General features: G+C 41.8%; 1 protein-coding gene across 1 annotated transcript in view; it reads right to left on the minus strand.

Moving 5' to 3' along the window:
* LOC139201027 (NT-3 growth factor receptor-like) overlaps positions 1-18,698 on the minus strand; it is a 141,241-nt gene that overhangs the window by 109,206 nt on the left and 13,337 nt on the right. Inside the window, exon 3 of the mRNA XM_070830234.1 lies at positions 4,035-4,106. Coding sequence (XP_070686335.1) covers positions 4,035-4,106 — 72 coding nt within the window. The remainder of the gene's footprint in view (positions 1-4,034; positions 4,107-18,698) is intronic.

Consider the following 18,698-nt stretch of genomic DNA (forward strand, 5'->3'; position numbering starts at 1 on the left):
AGCAAAAGAAGAGAAGCTGCGAGAAGTGGACGGACGACGAGGTCCAGGCTCTTTAGAGCGTGTTTGCAGAGGAAAAAATTCAGCGGGACTTTGAGTTGGCGAGACTGAGGTCCTTTGGAGGGTGCAGGACTCTGCTCAGGACTTTTTATGACTCTGTGGTGGCGTCTGCAGTCCTCTATGCAGCGGTCTGCTGGGGAGGAGGGAGCACGGAGAGGGACAGAAAGAGACTGAACAGGCTGGTCAGGAGGGCCGCTTCTGTCCTGGACTGCTCCCTGGACTCCATAGAGGAGGTGGTGAGAGGAGGACACTAACAAAACTCAAGTCCATCATGGACAACCCCTCTCACCCGTCTCATCAGTCTGTAGTCACTACATGGTAGCTGATTTGTACTGTTTTCCATTCAAAACACCTCCATACTGTACATTTATGTCTGTGCAACTCATTTTTCATGTGCAATAATTGTTTATTTATTTTTCATTTCACCATACTCAACAACCATATCAACATGCTGCACACCGTGTGTGCTTACATAGTGTACACATGTATTATTACAATATATATTTATCTACTATTGCTTATTTTTCTACTGTTATGACCCAGTTCATAATGGTTTTTGGGATCATTTTCTGTTGTGTTTCCTCCCTGCCTGAAGGTGGAGCTTTTGCCCCGCTTGCCTGGTGTCTGAGTTGCAGGTGGTGGTTCCGGATTGGCTGAGGACCCGATGGCGTCCACCTTAAGAGGGATACCTGTTGAGACCATCTCCACTCCTTTTTCCTTCCTTCCTCAACGGGACCCTGCTGTGCCAATTCTCGAGTTGTTGATTCACTGTGCATTTAGAGTAGTACAAGGTGGTTGTAGGGATGAGAAGCCTTTTCCTTTTTCTCTTGTTTTCCTGTTAGGGAGATAGGTCATTTTACTTTCTTCGGTTATGTAATTTAGTTGATGTATTTAATTAGATGTTTTGTTTATTGTGTTGGCCTGATCTCACCCTGAAGCTACTTGCTAATGAAGCCACTCTGTTTGTATTGCATCTGCTGTGGCAGGGGTCATCCTTGGGAGCGGGGAAAGAGGGGAGTCATCTCCCTTGTGTTGCGCCCAGGTTTCCCCCAGGACGGCTGTAACACTACTATTGCTTACTTTTTCTATTCGCTGCTGCAACATATGAACTTCCCCCGATGGGGGATCAATAAAGTCCATCTCATCTTATCTCACCTGTCATAATGAAGTCAGTACCACACTGCCTTTAAGCTCTCTCGCCTCGTTGTTACCTGTTGTTGTTCGTCATTAGCCATATTATGGGATGGAATATCTTACCCACAGGCTGGCCATAGGCTACAATAGATTTTATTTATTTATTTTATTTTATGTTTTCTTTAATGTTGGTACACTACATTAAGATGGTGAACATGGCAAGATCAGCATGTTAGCTCCTTGTGGATTTAGTAGACATTGTGTGTGTGTGTGTGTGTGTGTGTGCGCGCGCAGTCCACTTTAAACGGACTAAATTGTGTAAAATTTTTAACAAGTAAAAATTCTACACTTAAAACAGATGTTAAGGACACACGTTCATTGGCAAATGTGATTTCTTTGGCTGAAAAAAATAAATCATGGTCTGCAGTGCTATGCTACAATTAGATTTGTTTTTTAGAGGAAGATATTGCTAACAAATTATCAGTAAAACAGTTAACGGAATTAGTTTAAAGTAATTTAAACTAAACTGTAATTGAAGATCTAATAATACTGCAAATAAAATGACGTAATATGATGCTGAGAACAAAATTGCACTAGTGATACATTACTGTAAATGGAATTACAATAACTTACTGGCATCCATCTGCCAGTAAGTTACTATAAAATGTACAGTAACCTTTTTACAGCGTGGCTGTGGTAAAACAGCAGCAGCTGTGTTACCTTTCAATGAAACCAGAATGACTGGAATGGCTCTACAAACTCACAAATGTGAACGTATGTGAGTTTCTTTATGATACCAAAAGTTTCAAATAGCAACAGCAGCATTATCTCAAAGACTTGGAAACAAGGACAGAGCAATCACTAGAGGAAAAGAACAACAAAGCCTTTCCCTGGAAGCTTTGAAATGGAAATGAAGAGAAGCATGTTACCTAACGGGGGATGACTGCTCCCGCTGGAGACACGTAAGGACCCCTCCTCCTTTATATTTTAATCTTAGATGTGAGGACTCACAATATTCCCCTGAACATAAGAGTACAGTAGTTATCATAGGTATAATTACTGTAATGACATGCTGACTCAGCAGTACTACTGCTCAGGGGTTACTTTGTGTAACATATTCCTACTAAAAACTGATGTCACAGTGAAAGGAACAGGACTATTTGATGTCACCCTGTTGATACATGCATACACACTCTCACATGGCATAAAGGCAACAGGAGATTGCGCACCTCTGCAGTCTACATATACAGGAATATCCATGGATGGATTAGTCAACACGCCTACCTGCTTGAAATGACTGTTACAGATGTTTCGTGTTGGAAAGTCACAGAGCTCAGTCACATGTGCGGATATCCTGATCCTGTTTTCCCAAAGTCTTCAAGTGGTGACTGTCTTCCAACTTCTTTTTCACTTTCCCACAAGGGTCTTGAAAATGATGGAGCGGATGTGACGACACTGCAGTATGATTGTCTGCTCTTGTCCACCTCTTTGGAACTGAATCTCCATGCTTGGCTCTGACTTTAGATCAGCCATCTACTGATCCAGCAGTAAAGAAAGCCTCCAATGAACTTCTTCAGACTCCGTGCTAATATATGAGAGCTCTTGATTAAATGTGACATAAGTCTTTTACTCACAGCCCCTCTTGCCTAATGGTAATTACAAGTGTGGTTGGTGCAACCAATGAAAGTTCCTAAAAAAAAAAACATACAGGTCACCATTCCAGCTGTGATTTCCTGCAGCACTACTCTATTCACTCTCACAAAAAGGTTTTAAAGACACTGGAAAGTCTAGTTTTCATCTTAAATCTGCAAATCTTCATTCACACGTGCTACCTTTGAAACATTTTCAGGTGGTGAACTCTTCCAAATAATCAAACATCATACAGATATCGGACAGTAGACCAGCCACCTTACAACAAATCCTCATAGAGAAACAGAATAGGTCCATTTCCAGTGACTCCCACGACGTATGTGAGCAACCACACTCAAGCAAATAACTCAAGTAACATTACATCATAACATAACATCATTTAAAGGTCCCATAATATGCAAAATGCACGTCTTCATGTCCCTGATGTGCCCACGGACCACCAAACTGTGAGTGAAGACCGTCCTGATTGTCTCTGTTCCTCTAAAACGTGCTGTTTAGATTTGACTCCCTTTATGATGTCATAGGGAGATTGACTCCGCCTCACTGTCTGCCATTGTTCTTTTTCTCACTAACATCACTTCACGTTAACATGAAGATGTCAGATGCAAAAGCGAAGCAGCAGATTGTCTCTGTTCCAGCTGCTTGCTATGAGAAAAAGAATGTGGTTTTTGAATATTAAACCATGTAAGCCTGTTCTAAGAGGACCTCCAAATATGAGTATGAACTTAAGTATGAACTAAGTATGTTGGATACGGAAACAGATAGGACTGATGCAAGATGTAAATTATGTTACGTATGTTACTTCACTTAAAATAAGTCAACATTCACATTTGGTGTCACGCAGGAAATGAGGAGCCGTCTCCTGAGTGCCAGTTCCTGTCCTCGTCCCTACATGGACTCTTTATATCTAACTTCCTCCTTTGTTGCCGCCATAACTACTACCGCCACAGAGGTCGCCTACGTAAGCACTGGTTGATTTGACCCCCAGCAATGAAACAATCACTGTTGCCATTTTCAGACTGATGACGAGCTGCTGGTTACTAGACTGACCCAGGCCTAATGAAAAGGGCAACGAGGACCCTTTTGTTGTAACCAGATACAGGACGTTTTATTTTGATTGTGCAGGCAACGTGAAGGGAGAACAGTGTCGGCACGATGTGTCAGCTGTAGCGGAAATATTGTGGTCAACTTACAGTTCGAAGAGCTGCAGGTGTTCAAAGATCTGCCAGGACAGTGTGGTCAGCCTGCTGTTTCTGGACAGGTTTCTGAGGGAGAGGATGAGAAAGAGACACAGAAATGAGACGATGTGACGGAAGAAAAGTGTCAATGTCCGGATGTCTCTTCCTGTATACACTGTGTTCCTCTTCCGTCCCCACAACGATAGATAAGATTAGATAGATGGATAGATAGATAGCCTACAAGCCTCTCATAACCATTTAGATAGGATGAGGATTAGAATTGGAAATTGAATATGCTGCTCCGTCAGTTATACTACAGACACACTTTGATATCACTGAACATCTGGAGATTGTCAGATTAGAAGTATAAGGTTTCTGTGTCACTATCAGGAGGATTTATAGAGACAAGAAGAGGAGGAGTTTTCATTACATACACCTGCACACATGCCTGTACACACACAAACTGTTCCCTGGAGAGAATCCGATGCTGACATACACACACACACTCACACACACACACACACACACACACACACACACACAGCAGCTCCAAAAAACACACACACAACAGTGTTTGAACTCAACATGGCCATGACTCATTTCCCTCGTAAACCCCTCTGGGTCGCAATAACGCACAACACTAACACAGGTGTCCGTCTCCATGGCAACGTAAAGCCAACCATGAAGAGGTGCTATGGCTGGTTGACTGGAGGGACGAGACACCCACTGGAATCCAAATCACCTCATTATTATCAATACTGAGATTACCAAGGCCTCCTGTGTGTGTGTGTGTGTGTGTGTGTGTGTGTGTGTGTCACTAAACTGTGCTGATAAACATTATATTTCACACTTGACGTGATAGTTTTATTACATTACACAGACTCCAGTTGAAGTGAATATGGAATGACCCCACGTCCTCCACTGGCACACACTGCTGAGCTCCTCGTGTCACAAGTGATGCTGATTTAATCATTGCTCTTTGGAAGATCTTGTTTCCTCTAGATTTTTTCAGGAACATCATGTTGCATTTGAAAGTGCACTGATACACAACAACTCCTGCAGCGCTCACTAGGATACTAATCACTTCAACTGTTGGTCTGATTTCAAACTTTGAAGATTCCTAACTGTGAGGGAAAATTGTCCTTTCCCCTAGAGAAGATGTCTCCTTTCAGCCATAAGCTGACGACACCCTAAATTATGCCATAGGTTAAAGTGTAGGTCACTTTACCCTCCACAGGTCTGAGTCCTGTCTCCATGTTAAGGCCTTATCTTGGCCTAATATGGCTTTCCGACGGACAGACACTACAAGATATACTGGAGCTCTCTGTACTAGTCAAGGTTGAGCTCTGTTTATTGTTGACAATACTGAGCAGACTAGCTGTCTTCGTATTGGCCTGTAATCTGGACAATATATACCTAACGGAAGCAGAGGATCCTCAGAATTGATGTTGGCACTGCTTGCATGAACTGCTGCTCTGCTGATGTCACTTCTCCTGATCAGTAAACTTTACCACAACGTAAGCCATCTGGGTCTCCCGTGTGTCTATGTGTCGGCCTCCATGATCCTTCATCAACCTCTCATCTTTCCACAACACTAACTACTTCTGATTTCTTGTGATCATGACTTACACGCGCATCATGACAAGATAATTACAGAATTAATTTGTGATCACAAAATAACTGTGTTCTGATTTTAGGTCAACAGGCTAAGAAGAGAAGTTAGCAACCAAAGACAGAAAGTCTACTATGTACACATCTCTATCATCACTTTACCTGTGATGATAAATAACTTAGTGGGTCATGGAATGAATTTGACTAAATGAATCATTTCTCATTTTACAGGTGAACAGATCTGTTGTAAAAAGTTACAGACATGAAAAACACACACACATGCACTGACACACTTCTTCATTCAGAGGGGGATGCTATATTTTCTCCTTGTCATTGGGGGTTTTGTTTAGCGACACACAATTAGAGCAGTTGATACTGATTGCCGTCCTTTTCAGCTCAGAGGTTAGAGAGTGGAGTCAGACTGAAGGAAGACAGAGAGGGACAGAAATAGAAACACAGCAAGCGAAAGACAAAAAAAGCAGGAGGAGAGGAAGACAAACGAGTAGAAGGAGGTGAGACCGATGGTGAGAATGAGAAAGAGACTTGTGGGAGAACAACAGAGAGAGAGAGAGAGAGAGAGAGAGAGACGCATGGTTTCTTTCCACAGTCACCTTCAAACTTAGTCAACAGGAGATGAACAGATAATAAACACACACACACACACACACACACACACACACACAGTCCGTGGAACCAAGTTCATTTGACTGCGTCTGACTCGGACATTGTGCAGCACACCTGATTGTCCTGATGCTCTCATGAGAGCAGTGCTGGACAAGACGAGCAGCCATTACTCTTCAGTTGGATGCTTATAACAACAGAACATGCTAAACTGGAGTTAGAGCTGTATTGATGACTTGAGTGAGTGAGTGGGTAATGGACCAGACTCAGCTCGTGTGTTCCGGGCATGAGGAGGAGAAACTTCTCAGTGTCTGCACTCTTTGAATCAACACGGGACAACACGGTCACCCATCATCATGCATTCATGGATCCACGGCCTTTTCATACACAACCTCTTATTAACTAGCCCAGTGTGTGGGCAGCTGAACAAATACACTTGATCACTGATGTAAGTGTTTTATCAGATTCTGAAGCTAAGAGCGACCAGTGTGGTGATACCGTATGAGGGAACGTCCTCCCTGACCGTTAACCTGCATGTGTAGTGTGAAGGTGTCCTTCTCTCTCTGACTCTCACTGAAAAACATAGAACACACAGAGCTGGTCACACCGAGCGGCACTTTACACGACGTGTGAGCAAAGTATCATTTTCAAGAGCTCAGCTTTTTTCTGCCTTGTTTCACAGACATTGCACTGCATTAAACATGCCCATGGAAGATTTCAGTCCTGGTTGATTTGACGCTAATTTGCTGCTTGTTACAGCGAGTAAGTTTTAATAATACAGGTCTCAGATTTCTATTTGAAATGACACGAGTGTGGACCCCTGGGAACAGCAATCACACGTTGAGCAGTTGCTCTGTCAGAAGTACGGAGTATAGACAGAGAGGAAACACAGCATCATGTTGTTTTAATAAAAAAAGACATTCAGCAGCATCGTCCTTCTGTCATTCGACTGAACTCACTGTCCAGTATTGTGAAATATGCACATGCACCACTTTTTTCTTCCACGTCACACAATCACAACAATCAGCACGAAACATGCAGGAAATAAACAGAAATAAAATGGTGTTTGATACTGTGAAAACCTTAAGGATTATAACTCATATGTTGGGAAATAAACTCGTTTCATCACCTCCTGGATTGACATGACCGACATAGAGATCTACTGAGCAAAAGGTAAGAACGTATCATTTTCTGTGTGACTGCATGTTCACTTTTGATTAATGTCTATATTACAAAGCTATCTTAACTCCAGTGCCTTCATCCACAAATTAATTTGCTCATTTGTCATTACATGACCCGAACAGGGTCATGTAATGCATGTGGTGTGCATGTGGTGATGTGGTTGAAGTAAGTCGACCCAAAGTCTCTTCCAAAAGTCAGGAATTCACTTCCACAGCCTTATGTGTGTTTAAGCAAAAACCTGTGAGTGCAACTAACAAGTACAAGATGACAATTACTGCCATTCCCAAATTACATAATGTCCCTACACCATGTGTCTCTGAGTGTGTGAGTGAGTGTATTTCCATGTGTAGGTGTCTTGAGTAAAATGCATGTGGTCTTGATTAATGAGTCCAAACCGCTGGGACCAAACTACTCCAAACACGATTTGATGTTTCCTACACATGCTGGCTTCTAGACTTATGTAGCTGTTGTGTCCCACCGTGGCGGTCTTATGGAGAAGAGCTACTAAGCAAACAAATCATGCAGCATGCTTCTCACTCATCATGGTGCGCATGTCAGCACTCACAATTAGCAAGCTAGCAAGTAACTTACTAATTTGCACACACTGTTTTAATAAGCGACCTGCACTTTCTCCCACAATTTATTCTTGAGGTTGTGCCAAGAAGCACTTTGTCTTAGTTTTGTATGTGTGGTCCTGAAGGCCCAGGGCACAGATCCTGTACACTACAAATGTCAATACATACAGTGGTGTGAAAAAGTATTTGCCCCCTTACAGATTTCTTCTGTTTTTGTTTTATTGTCACACTTACATGTTTCAGATCATCAAACAAATTTTAATATCACACAAAGATAACCTGAGTAAACACAAAAAGCAGCTTTTAAATGATGATTTCATTAATTAAGGGAAAAAAGCTATCCAAACCAACCTGGCCCTATGGGAAAAAGTAATTGCCCCCCCTTGTTAAATCATGAATTAACTGTGATTAACCACATGTTCGAAAGCTGAGTTCAATTTCACTAGCCACACCCAGGCCTGATTACTGCCAGAGCTGTAGAATCAAGAAATCACTTAAATAGACAACATGAAGTAGGCTGAAAGATCTCAAAATGCAACACATCATGCCCCGATCTAGAACAATTCAAGAACAGACAAGAAACATAGTCATTGACATCCATCAGTCTAGAAAGGGTTAAAAAGCTTTGGGACTCCAGCGAACCACAGTAAGAGCCATTATCCACGAATGGAGCAGTGGTGAACCTTCCCAGGAGTGGCCGGCCGACCAAAATGACTCCAAGAGCGCATCGACGTCTCATCCAGGAGGTCACAAAAGAACCCAGAACAACATCTAAAGCACTGCAGGCCTCACTTGCCTCAGTTAAGGTCATGATGCAACAATGGCCTCCATGGGAGAGTTCCAAGGCAAAAACCACTGCTGACCAAAAAGAACACAAAGGCACATCTCACACTTGCCAAAAAACATCTTGATGATCCCCCACACTTTTGGGAAAATATTCTGTGGACTGACAAGACAAAAGTGGAACTTTTTGGAAGGTGTGCGTCCCGTTACATCTGGTGTAAAACTAACACAGCATTTCAGAAAAAGATCATACCGACAGTCAGACATGGTGGTGGTAGTGTGATGGTCTGGGGCTGCTTTGCTGCTTCAGGACCTGGACGACTTGCCGTAATTGATGGAACCATGAATTCTGCTCTCTACCAGAAAATCCTGAAGGAGAATGTCCGGCCATCAGTTCGTGACCTTGAGCACAAGCGCACTTGGGTTATGCAGCAGGACAATGATCTGAAGCACACCAGCAAGTCCACCTCTGAAGGGCTCAAAAAGTGACCTAGTCAAAGTCAGGACTTAAATCCGATTGAGATGCTGTGGCATGACCTTAAACAGGCCGTTCATGCTCGAAAACCCTCCAATGTGGCTGAATTAAAACAATTCTGCAAAGAAGAGTGGGCTGAAATTCCCCCACAGCGATGTGAAAGACTCATTGCCAACGCTCAACATTTGATTGCAGTTGTTGCCGCCAAGGGTGGCACAACCAGTTATTAGGTTTAGGGGGCAATTACTTTTTCCACATAGCGCCAGGTTGGTTTGGATAGCTTTTTTCCTTTAATAAATAAAATCATTTAAAAACTGCTTTTTGTATTTACTCAGATTATCTTTGTGTGATATTAAAATTTGTTTGATGATCTGAACCGTAAGTGTGACAAAAAAGCAAAAACAGAAGAAATCTGTAAGGGGGCAAATACTTTTTCACACCACTGTACATTACAATAAATTTTCAGGGTCATTCTCAAATTTAGCAATAGCGAAGGTGGTTCAACAGTTTCTATGGAGGCGAAGACGTTCCGCTTTCCCTCAGTTACTATGATATTATTATATCGTTTACATACTGAATTTATTCATCGATCATCTATATTCAGTGTTATTACTAATTCGGCTGTACTAGACATTTGATATATTTGATAGTTGTATCTTTAAAAGAAAGTACACCATGTTGTGGCCGTGTTCGACTGTTGTTTTGAGCTCTCAGCTGTCAGTGGGCTTCGTTCCACTTTGCCGCTGATGAGCCGTAAGCTGATTGTAAAATGTGAAGTTGCACATTAAATTTTATATTTAGTAGAAACACACCCAACGACCCAAACACACCTCGCCTTTATTCTGACGTCACTCAACTACAAACATATCCCAGCGGACCGTCACTAGCCTGAAGCAAGCACCCAATCAGCGCATTCCTTTTCACCGTTTCGACAATAAGGAAAAACTTTTCAAACTTTTCAAAGACTCCCAACAAAACAAAACTGTCAGTGACGTCATGCCGGAGTTGCTCTCTCCTCTGCTCTCTGTGAAATGTACCCAGTCATCTCAGGATATTTGTCTCCTTTCATAGACAAAGTCATAGAATCCATGTTCCTCCTGGCTTTCTTCATATAGGCCTACATTTTATCTGTTCATCCAAAGCACAGTCCATATTTTGTTTGTCTGTGTCTGTGTTGGAACAGCAGTTACTGTGGAGCTGCAGTGAAGCCGACAGGATGTCTGTGTCTGTGTTGTTTGCTCCTGGAGTTCATTTTTACATCCCTGCAGCAAGGCGGGAAGTTAAACCACTGACAATGCTAACATGCTGATGTTCAGCATGTTCACCATCTGTAATAGCCCCAGCTGAGCCTGCTGCTTCTAGCAGTTTTTTGTCATAAAGCAAAGTATTGGGCAAATTCAAAGTTTGACCTGATGATGACGATACATGAAATGTCAGAGGAATATTCTGTGCCAATCCAAACTGGCTGATTAGCATCAGCTGTTTCATTGATGCTTTCCCCTTACTAAGTCACTCACCAGCTGATTTGTAGCATACAAGCATATTTACACAGGAGTACAGCACAGCCACTATAACATGTTACATTCAGGTCAACAACGTTTCCTGCTGCAGCTCCTTAACCAGAACCTCCACTACCCCATCGTGCGCTCAGCCTTTGGTGTTGGTAAGTTACCTGACATGTAATGTTTGTGTATGCGTTTGTTGATGAGCTCTCAGCAGAGTCCTTGTTGTCCTCTTTAAGAGCTCTGGCAGAACCTTTTCTACAGAATCTACTTGATTTACTACTTGCTGTAAATGGTCAGTTTTTGACTCTTGACGTCTGAAATGGAAACAAAAGGAAGATTCCTTTAACATTAGTGTATGATTTTGAAAATATTTAGCTATTTTGTAAATAGAATACAACTTATAGCGCTAAAACATACAAAACCTGATCATCTCTTCATTGTCAACAAACATGCTGACAACCGGCCTGATGATCAGCTCAAAACGCAAAGAGGGCCAGTTTATTACCGTACACGACAAAGAAAAGCAGCCGATCTTCACATTTGAGCAGTGTGCCTTCCACCATGCTGTGCCCAAGAGCTTCCCATCACAAACTACATTAAACAAATTCAATTAAGAAACAAAGAAATTTGGAAGCATCCCAAAGGTGAGCACGTGAAGAATAAAAACCAACTCGATCTTTTTAGTGTTGCCTTAGTGCTGCTCAGGTGAGAGGAGGGTATGAGAGGGAGCTGGTCAGCAGGCAGACTGATGCTCTAGCTGCGATTCCCTCTGCCCTCCATTGCTATAAATGTACACACTCGTGGCATTGGAGGGCACTTTGGATGAAAGCATCCACTAAATGGCACACACTGTAGGCTGTGTATAGGAGCTAAAAGTCCCAGAGCAGAGCTCACTGCCTTCCCCTCACACTCACTTCCTCTCTACATGCAGAGGGTGTCCTTCGGAAAGGTCAGCCTGACTACAATAAGGCAGAAAAGGACAGCCTCGTATTTAAAACACTCACACTCACACACACACGCGCACACACACACACACACACACAGAGTATATTTCGCTATCTTTGTGGGGACTTCCCATAGACAGTGTATCAGTCAGAGTCAGGGTCAGGTAAGTGTTTTTAGTAACAGTATACATTGTGTCTATGCAAAGTCCCCACAACGATAGTGAAACATAATGTGTGTGTGTGTGTGTCTGTGTGTGTGATTACAATTCAGAATGAGCAATGAGGGAAATGAGTCATGACCATGAGAAGGTCAGGGGCTGTGTGTGTGTTTGTGAGCACTGTGTGTGCGTGTTTATCTTGTTTACAGAGGTGTGTGTATTTGTACATGTGTAGGTGTGTGAGTGTGCACACATGAGCACTGTGCATGAATGTAAATGTGTGAAACACTCTTTAATCAGTCAGTCTTTATTTATATAGCACCAATTCACAACAGCGTTATCTCAAGACTCTTTCCTTAAAGAGCAGGTCTAGACCAAACTCTTTAATTAGAGAGAGTTCAGAATTCAGGAATTCAAAATTAAGGATTCAAGAATTCAAGAACTCACATGATATTAGCCGGTCTAATACAGTAAAGCTAACCCATACATTACCTTAGTTATTCTTTCTATCCACTGTACAGTAAGGGCTTGTTTATGGGCTACTGTATGAAAAGTAGAAGAGTGAGATTTTTATTCAACCCTGTCGTGATGCTATTAAAGGGATACTACTAAAAGCTGGGGGGTGCACAGGAGACAGACCATGAAAACTAGGTTTCCATTTTGCAGCAGCAGAGGCTGAGATATCCTGACTTTTAGTTCCTGGTGTGGGTCAACCTCTAAATCACTGGAGCCTACATTAACCCATAACGCAATTAAGTAGTGTCCTTCTTTAGATCACCCATGCCTGGTTAATAGACACATCTTTCAAATCCCATCATTAACTGTAAAAAACACATGGTTTTCTGTGACGAATTTAAAGTCTCAAGACAAATGTGATGTAATGTAGATGACATCATTGGGTTATGTTTCTATACTGTAAAGTGATGTGACAATTTCAGCATAAAATGCTATTGTGTTTCCCCCCTTTTTACTCACCAAGCTATATATATTTCATTTTGTTTTTGACAAAGTGTTTCTTTATCTGCATGTCTGATTTCTTTCTATCAGAGGTGTGCAGCATGAAGCTGTCTGGGACAACCCTCCTGAAAAATCAAAGTAGTGAAACATAACTGCCATCTTAGATTCCTCCTGAATGAATGATGTGTGAATGGGTGAACGAGGAAGTGATGTAAAAGTGCTTTGAGCAGTTGAAATGACTAGAAAGGAGATATACAAATACAGACCATCTACCATTTTTACCATTAGTCCTCAGATAATCTGACTGAATAAGCACTTTAATCTGGTTTGTGACTTGTGACTGTCTCTGTGTTTACAGACATCAGTTAAATACTGTATCTCCTATTCATGCTGGAAGAGTGGCACCACGATGACAGGTCGACTGCTTTGTTTAAAAACAGTGTCAGTGGGATTATTTGAGCATGTTTTACAGGCCGTGCATGTTTTACAGTGAACACATCGTCTCCATCAGCGGCAGGAGAGCGGTCCTGGTCCTTACACCAGGTCAACACCACTACTACAGTGAACAGCATGTTATCAGAGCAGCAGCTTCAGTGCTCCGTCTGCGTCCACACAGGAGTGTTTATGGTGCTGCTTATGGAGCTGGAAGAAAATAGATCATAAAAATGCCTGAGGTAGCTCGCCTTTATGCAAGCATAGTGAGTGTGAGTAAAACACAAGCCAGTGCCCGGCCTGTGAGGACAATATACAGAGCTTAACAAATGTATCAGACCACCCGTCATAAAAACGAGAAAACACAAATATTTTAGAAATCTGTCAAAAACTTGTTTCAAATTAAACATTGTATAATTATTTATTAGGCAAATAACAAACTGGACCAACTAAATAATCCTTATTCACATATTTTAACCAGAAATCTTAATATTTTGTTTGACCTCCTTTGGCCCTGATTGTTTTCATGGACTTTTCCACCGTCTCTTTTGTTATTGAGCTCCAAATAGTTCCCAGCTGTTCCCACAGACTTGCTTTGGATTAAATCTGTGTGTGATCTATTTTTGAAATCCAGATCTGTTTGATAGGATTCAAGTCTGGACTTTGACTTGGCCGGTCCATCAGTTCCTCTACTCCAGATTCCTTTTCCATCATTTCAAATACATCATTCTGATTAAAGACCTTACACATACTGGTGGTTAACCATTACAGAAACTAAAAAAATATTTTGGTGATCAGCAATACTGTTAATTTAGGGCAGGGGAGGCAAACACCTTACATCCTGTACACTGTACATCCATTTTGAAAGTGTCCCTCCCTTCCAGCTTTCCTCGAAAGCCCCCCAACACATGAACGCTGCTTGATAACAGTACTGCTGAAGGACGAGTCCACAACAGTGATGAGAACTGAGATAACGGCCATCAGGACCGTAACGTTATCTGCTCGCTGCGCTCAGAGGCCGAGCTCAGGGGCCGCTCTCTTCCACGTGGGCTGACAATCATTTCATTTGGTTTGAATGAAATGTAACAGCTTGGGAAGGCACTGACCAATGATGTGCCGGGAAGTGTTAAGGTACAGTTGGTTAAATTATTCCCCGTAGCACACAGAGGTCCAGGATTCCTGACCCTAGAAATAGTAGTTTGATGCAAATGAAATTTTGAGTCAAGGTCCATTTATTAGCTTTTTTTTTTTTTTTAATTCAACTACACTTCACAGCCACAGTCACAGTCACAGTGTGCTTATTGAACAGAACAGCCTTCCTGTGCTGGAGGAATTTGCTGCCAAATTTTGTTCCAAAAGTGTATAGTGAGGTTTTGAATACATATATAAAAAACAGGGGAAGAAAGATGTGTGACTGCCAAGTTGTCGGTCGGCTTCAACTCTTTGTTTCTTTAGTTATCATTGGAGTCTCTTCACGTCCCTGAGGTTATTCTTTCTTGGATACAACACTGCCCCCTCACGCCTGTCCAAGCACGGGACACTGACCATTAGGCTTATCACTCAGTCATTGGCACATACATCTGACATGTTGATGATGTGCTGCTGTATATATATAGATAGATATAGATATATCTATATCTATCTATATCTATATCGATCCATGGAAAGCTTTTAACCAGATTTGATTTTATTATTCAACATGGACTCTTGTGAGGTGCTTCATTTGTATCACTCCCGTCTGCCTCGGCTGTGAGCAGCTGTATTACTGAGCTAAAACAATTCCAGACTCTTCTCCTCTGCTGTGTCCTTTGTTCAGCAGCACATCAGCTCAGTGTGGCCTTAATAAGACATCATCACAGAGCCACAAATGGATGTGCATGATGATGGCAAGACTGTGAGTATGCTATTAGCATATCCTCCACTCTGTGTGTGTGTGTGTGTGTGTGTGACAAAGAGAGGTACTTAAGTGTCATGTACATATAATAAAAGACCAAAAATGTGGAGCTGAATCTCTGCATAAACGCATCTTTCCACTGATGCGTGTGTTGCTGCCTCGTTCATCATCATCATATTTCTCATACTGGCTCATTCTTATAAATAATGTTGAATTATCTTAATTACAGCACACAGATATGAAACTGATTTCATGCCGATTATTACATATGACCTACTTTCTTAAACATCCTTTTTAATTGCTTGTGATATATTTAATCATGATATAGACCATTGCTGTCGACTGTTTTGAAGACAGAACAGTATATTTAGATATTATTTCTGAGCATTTGAAAAAATGTGTTTTGTTCTGTTTAGTTCATGGGGGGGGGGATGTGCCTCTGTGCAAACAGAAGAACCGACTCGATGAATGCAGTCATCCATATAATGCAGGCTAATAGGAGCCAGCTATGAGTCTGTCTACACAGTGGAGAAAGCAAACTGTCTTCAAATATTTACCTGCGTGACACTGTATGGACCTGGTGGGCCTGGTGCACTCTGACCGGAGGGGAAACATTAGTACAACATTATTTGTTTGGGCCACTACAATCTACACTACAGTTTCTAACCCCTGAGACATCCCATTCATATACAACTAATCTACAAAAGCAAGAATGTTTCCATATACATCAAAATAAAGAAGAAATGTTCCATAATGTATCAGACAAGCCGCAAAAAAGTTCATAATGACTCAATAAAATGTTCAGCATTTAATTTGCTTCCCACAAAGATGTGAAAATATGAAATATGAAAATAAAATGCTTGTGTTTGTTTTAGAAGAGAAGATTTTTCACTGAAACCACAATATGGGCATGTCTTTAATCTATATTAAGTGCACATGCTAAATGAATGAATCAATAAAATAAATGAATGTATAAAAGCTCACAAAAATACACTGAATTATAAAGGCATGTGTAGTGCTGTGGTTTCTCCTCTGTCCTTCTCTGCCAGCATCAAGTCAAAGTTCAAACAGTTCTTTGCAGCACTTTAAATGACAATTTGGAGAAAAACAACGACAGAAAACTGTATCATCACCAGTTTCTGTCTGCCTGCAATTCTTTCTGAATCTGACTCTCCACAGGGGGTTTCTACCACCACTGCCTGACACACACACACACACACACACACACACACACACACACACACACACACACAAGCCTCGACTGACTGACAGAAGGAGTGAAAAGAAGAGTTATTAAAATTCATGACTGTTTCAGAAGGATTCTGTACAGTTCACCCAACACAAGCTTATTTACACACAGAGAATTTAATAGGCTTGGTGCATCTGTGGAGACTAAATTAACTTTGAAACACACACTCACTCACGTGCATATACATCCCCCTGATATAGAGACACAGTCAAAGGCATTAAATATGACATATTAAAGCCTACAACTCAATTACAAATATGATCACCACTGAGGAAGAAAAGGAACACATAGACACACTAACAGACAGAAACAGACAAATGACACACACACACACACACACACACACACACACAGGATGACTACATTTAGATTAAGAAGGTAAGAGTTCATACATGCAAACATGCATATTTTCTGGGTGAAGGTAGGTGACTTTATTCATGTAGTAGTAATGATCAGAATACATTTCAATTCCGCATGTCCTTTAAGTGCAGATGATCCCCATCACCATCACCCAATCCAAACAGGGTTGATGGGAGAGGAGGCTTTCTTTCACTCCACATGCCCGTTCAAGTTCCAACTGATGACCTAATCACCGGCTCCCCACCGTTACTGCTGCTATGTCACACAACTTCTAGTCAACAGCATCATGAGGGCTGTACTGCTACACCATGCTTGTCTGTGTGTCATACATGGAGGGACAGACGTGCTGCTGAGGATTACTTATTGCAGATCTGGTAATCAGTGACCTGCAGGGTGTTAAGTACACTGTGACATCACTGTCGAGGTGCTTAAACATATGAGGTGAATCTCAGTCAACTGATAATCAAACAGCAGGTGGTGGAGATTATAGTTTATCCAATGAATGTGTTAGTCAACTGAGTCAGTAACGATTCTGACAACAGTCATTTTGGAAGGAAAAATTCCCAGATCTTCACTATTTTAATGATTTTCCAGAAGTGCAATGCTAAAGTGGTGGAGCACTGACACTGAGAATCATCACACAGAGGGTGCAAAAATAAAATCACCTGATATAAGACGTGCATGCTTCACTGAACTCCTCCCTCTATGGTCCTTACACAGTCAATTGCCAACCTGTCTCAGAGTTACCATGGTGACAGTCAGCCTATTAGTGCAAGAGATGACTTTGATGGTAACCTAATGAGAGCTGTTTAAGAGGCCATCACTCACACACACACACACACACACACACACACACACGTTTGTGCAGCTATCAGTATTGCATTGACTTGAATTCACTGTTAACCAAAATCTTAACCTGAATCGTATTCAACATCTAACTGAAACTAAAGGCAATCATCTTTTTAACTTCTAATGTTTTAATGTGAACACAGTGATGTGACATCATTAAACAGAGCAGGAGGAGCTATGAAATGAGGCAGTAACACCAGATACAAATACATGTGACTGCTTCTGCTGTCCTGTGACGTCTCATTCTGCTCTGCACTGTTGGCACTGGTCCAGTGTGTGTGTGTGTGTACACATTCATACGCTGTTACGCTTGAAACTCAAGAGATGGACATGAATGTCTGTGTGTGTGTGTTTGCATTGATTAGCTGTATACTTCAGTGACGTTGGCTTCGTAGAAAGAAGCTCTCCTGTATCAGTGGAACAGCACTGGGCTGTGGGGCTTTTTCCTCCTGTCTACTCTGAACTGGACTGTTCATCCTCAGGGTGGCATGTACAAGGTCAATAAGATCACAACAGTCACTTGTTAGCTAATTACATGACTATCTGGTTCAGGATATTATTACACAGTTTTTATCCTTTTGAAACATGGCCACTTCATGCGTCTTGGAGAGATTGCACACCAGAGGAAAGACAGACAGACAGACAGAGGAAATGTTCTATTAGTTTCTGAGATGACATGTCATGAACCAAAGTGTCAGTAAAGAAGAAAGGTCTGGGGTAAGCACCATCTGTCCAACACTACATTCACACCAGAATCTGGTGCTATGAAAAACATCCATCCATCAGAGCATACTGCGTTCACCCCTAGAGCACACGTTCTGTCTCCAGAAAGACGTTGCTATATTACTAAACGGTTTTAAAAATCATGTCGTGGCGACGAAGAAAATGGCTTCCTGGACTATGTTCAGAGACATAGTCCATTTATGTACTATGCTGGAGTATCAGGGAGGAGGCCAGGGTGGGTGGTGGGCCCACAAAGTACAGAACTGGGACACCAGAGTCCATGGTTCACGTCCACTCTCTCTGTGGTTTTGGTTTCTTGTATTAAATGATCTTACAGCTGTTGTTATATCAAAAAAAGAGA

Source organism: Pempheris klunzingeri, chromosome 5 (genome assembly GCF_042242105.1).
Source record: "Pempheris klunzingeri isolate RE-2024b chromosome 5, fPemKlu1.hap1, whole genome shotgun sequence".
In the NCBI taxonomy this organism is placed as follows: Eukaryota; Metazoa; Chordata; class Actinopteri; order Acropomatiformes; family Pempheridae; genus Pempheris; species Pempheris klunzingeri.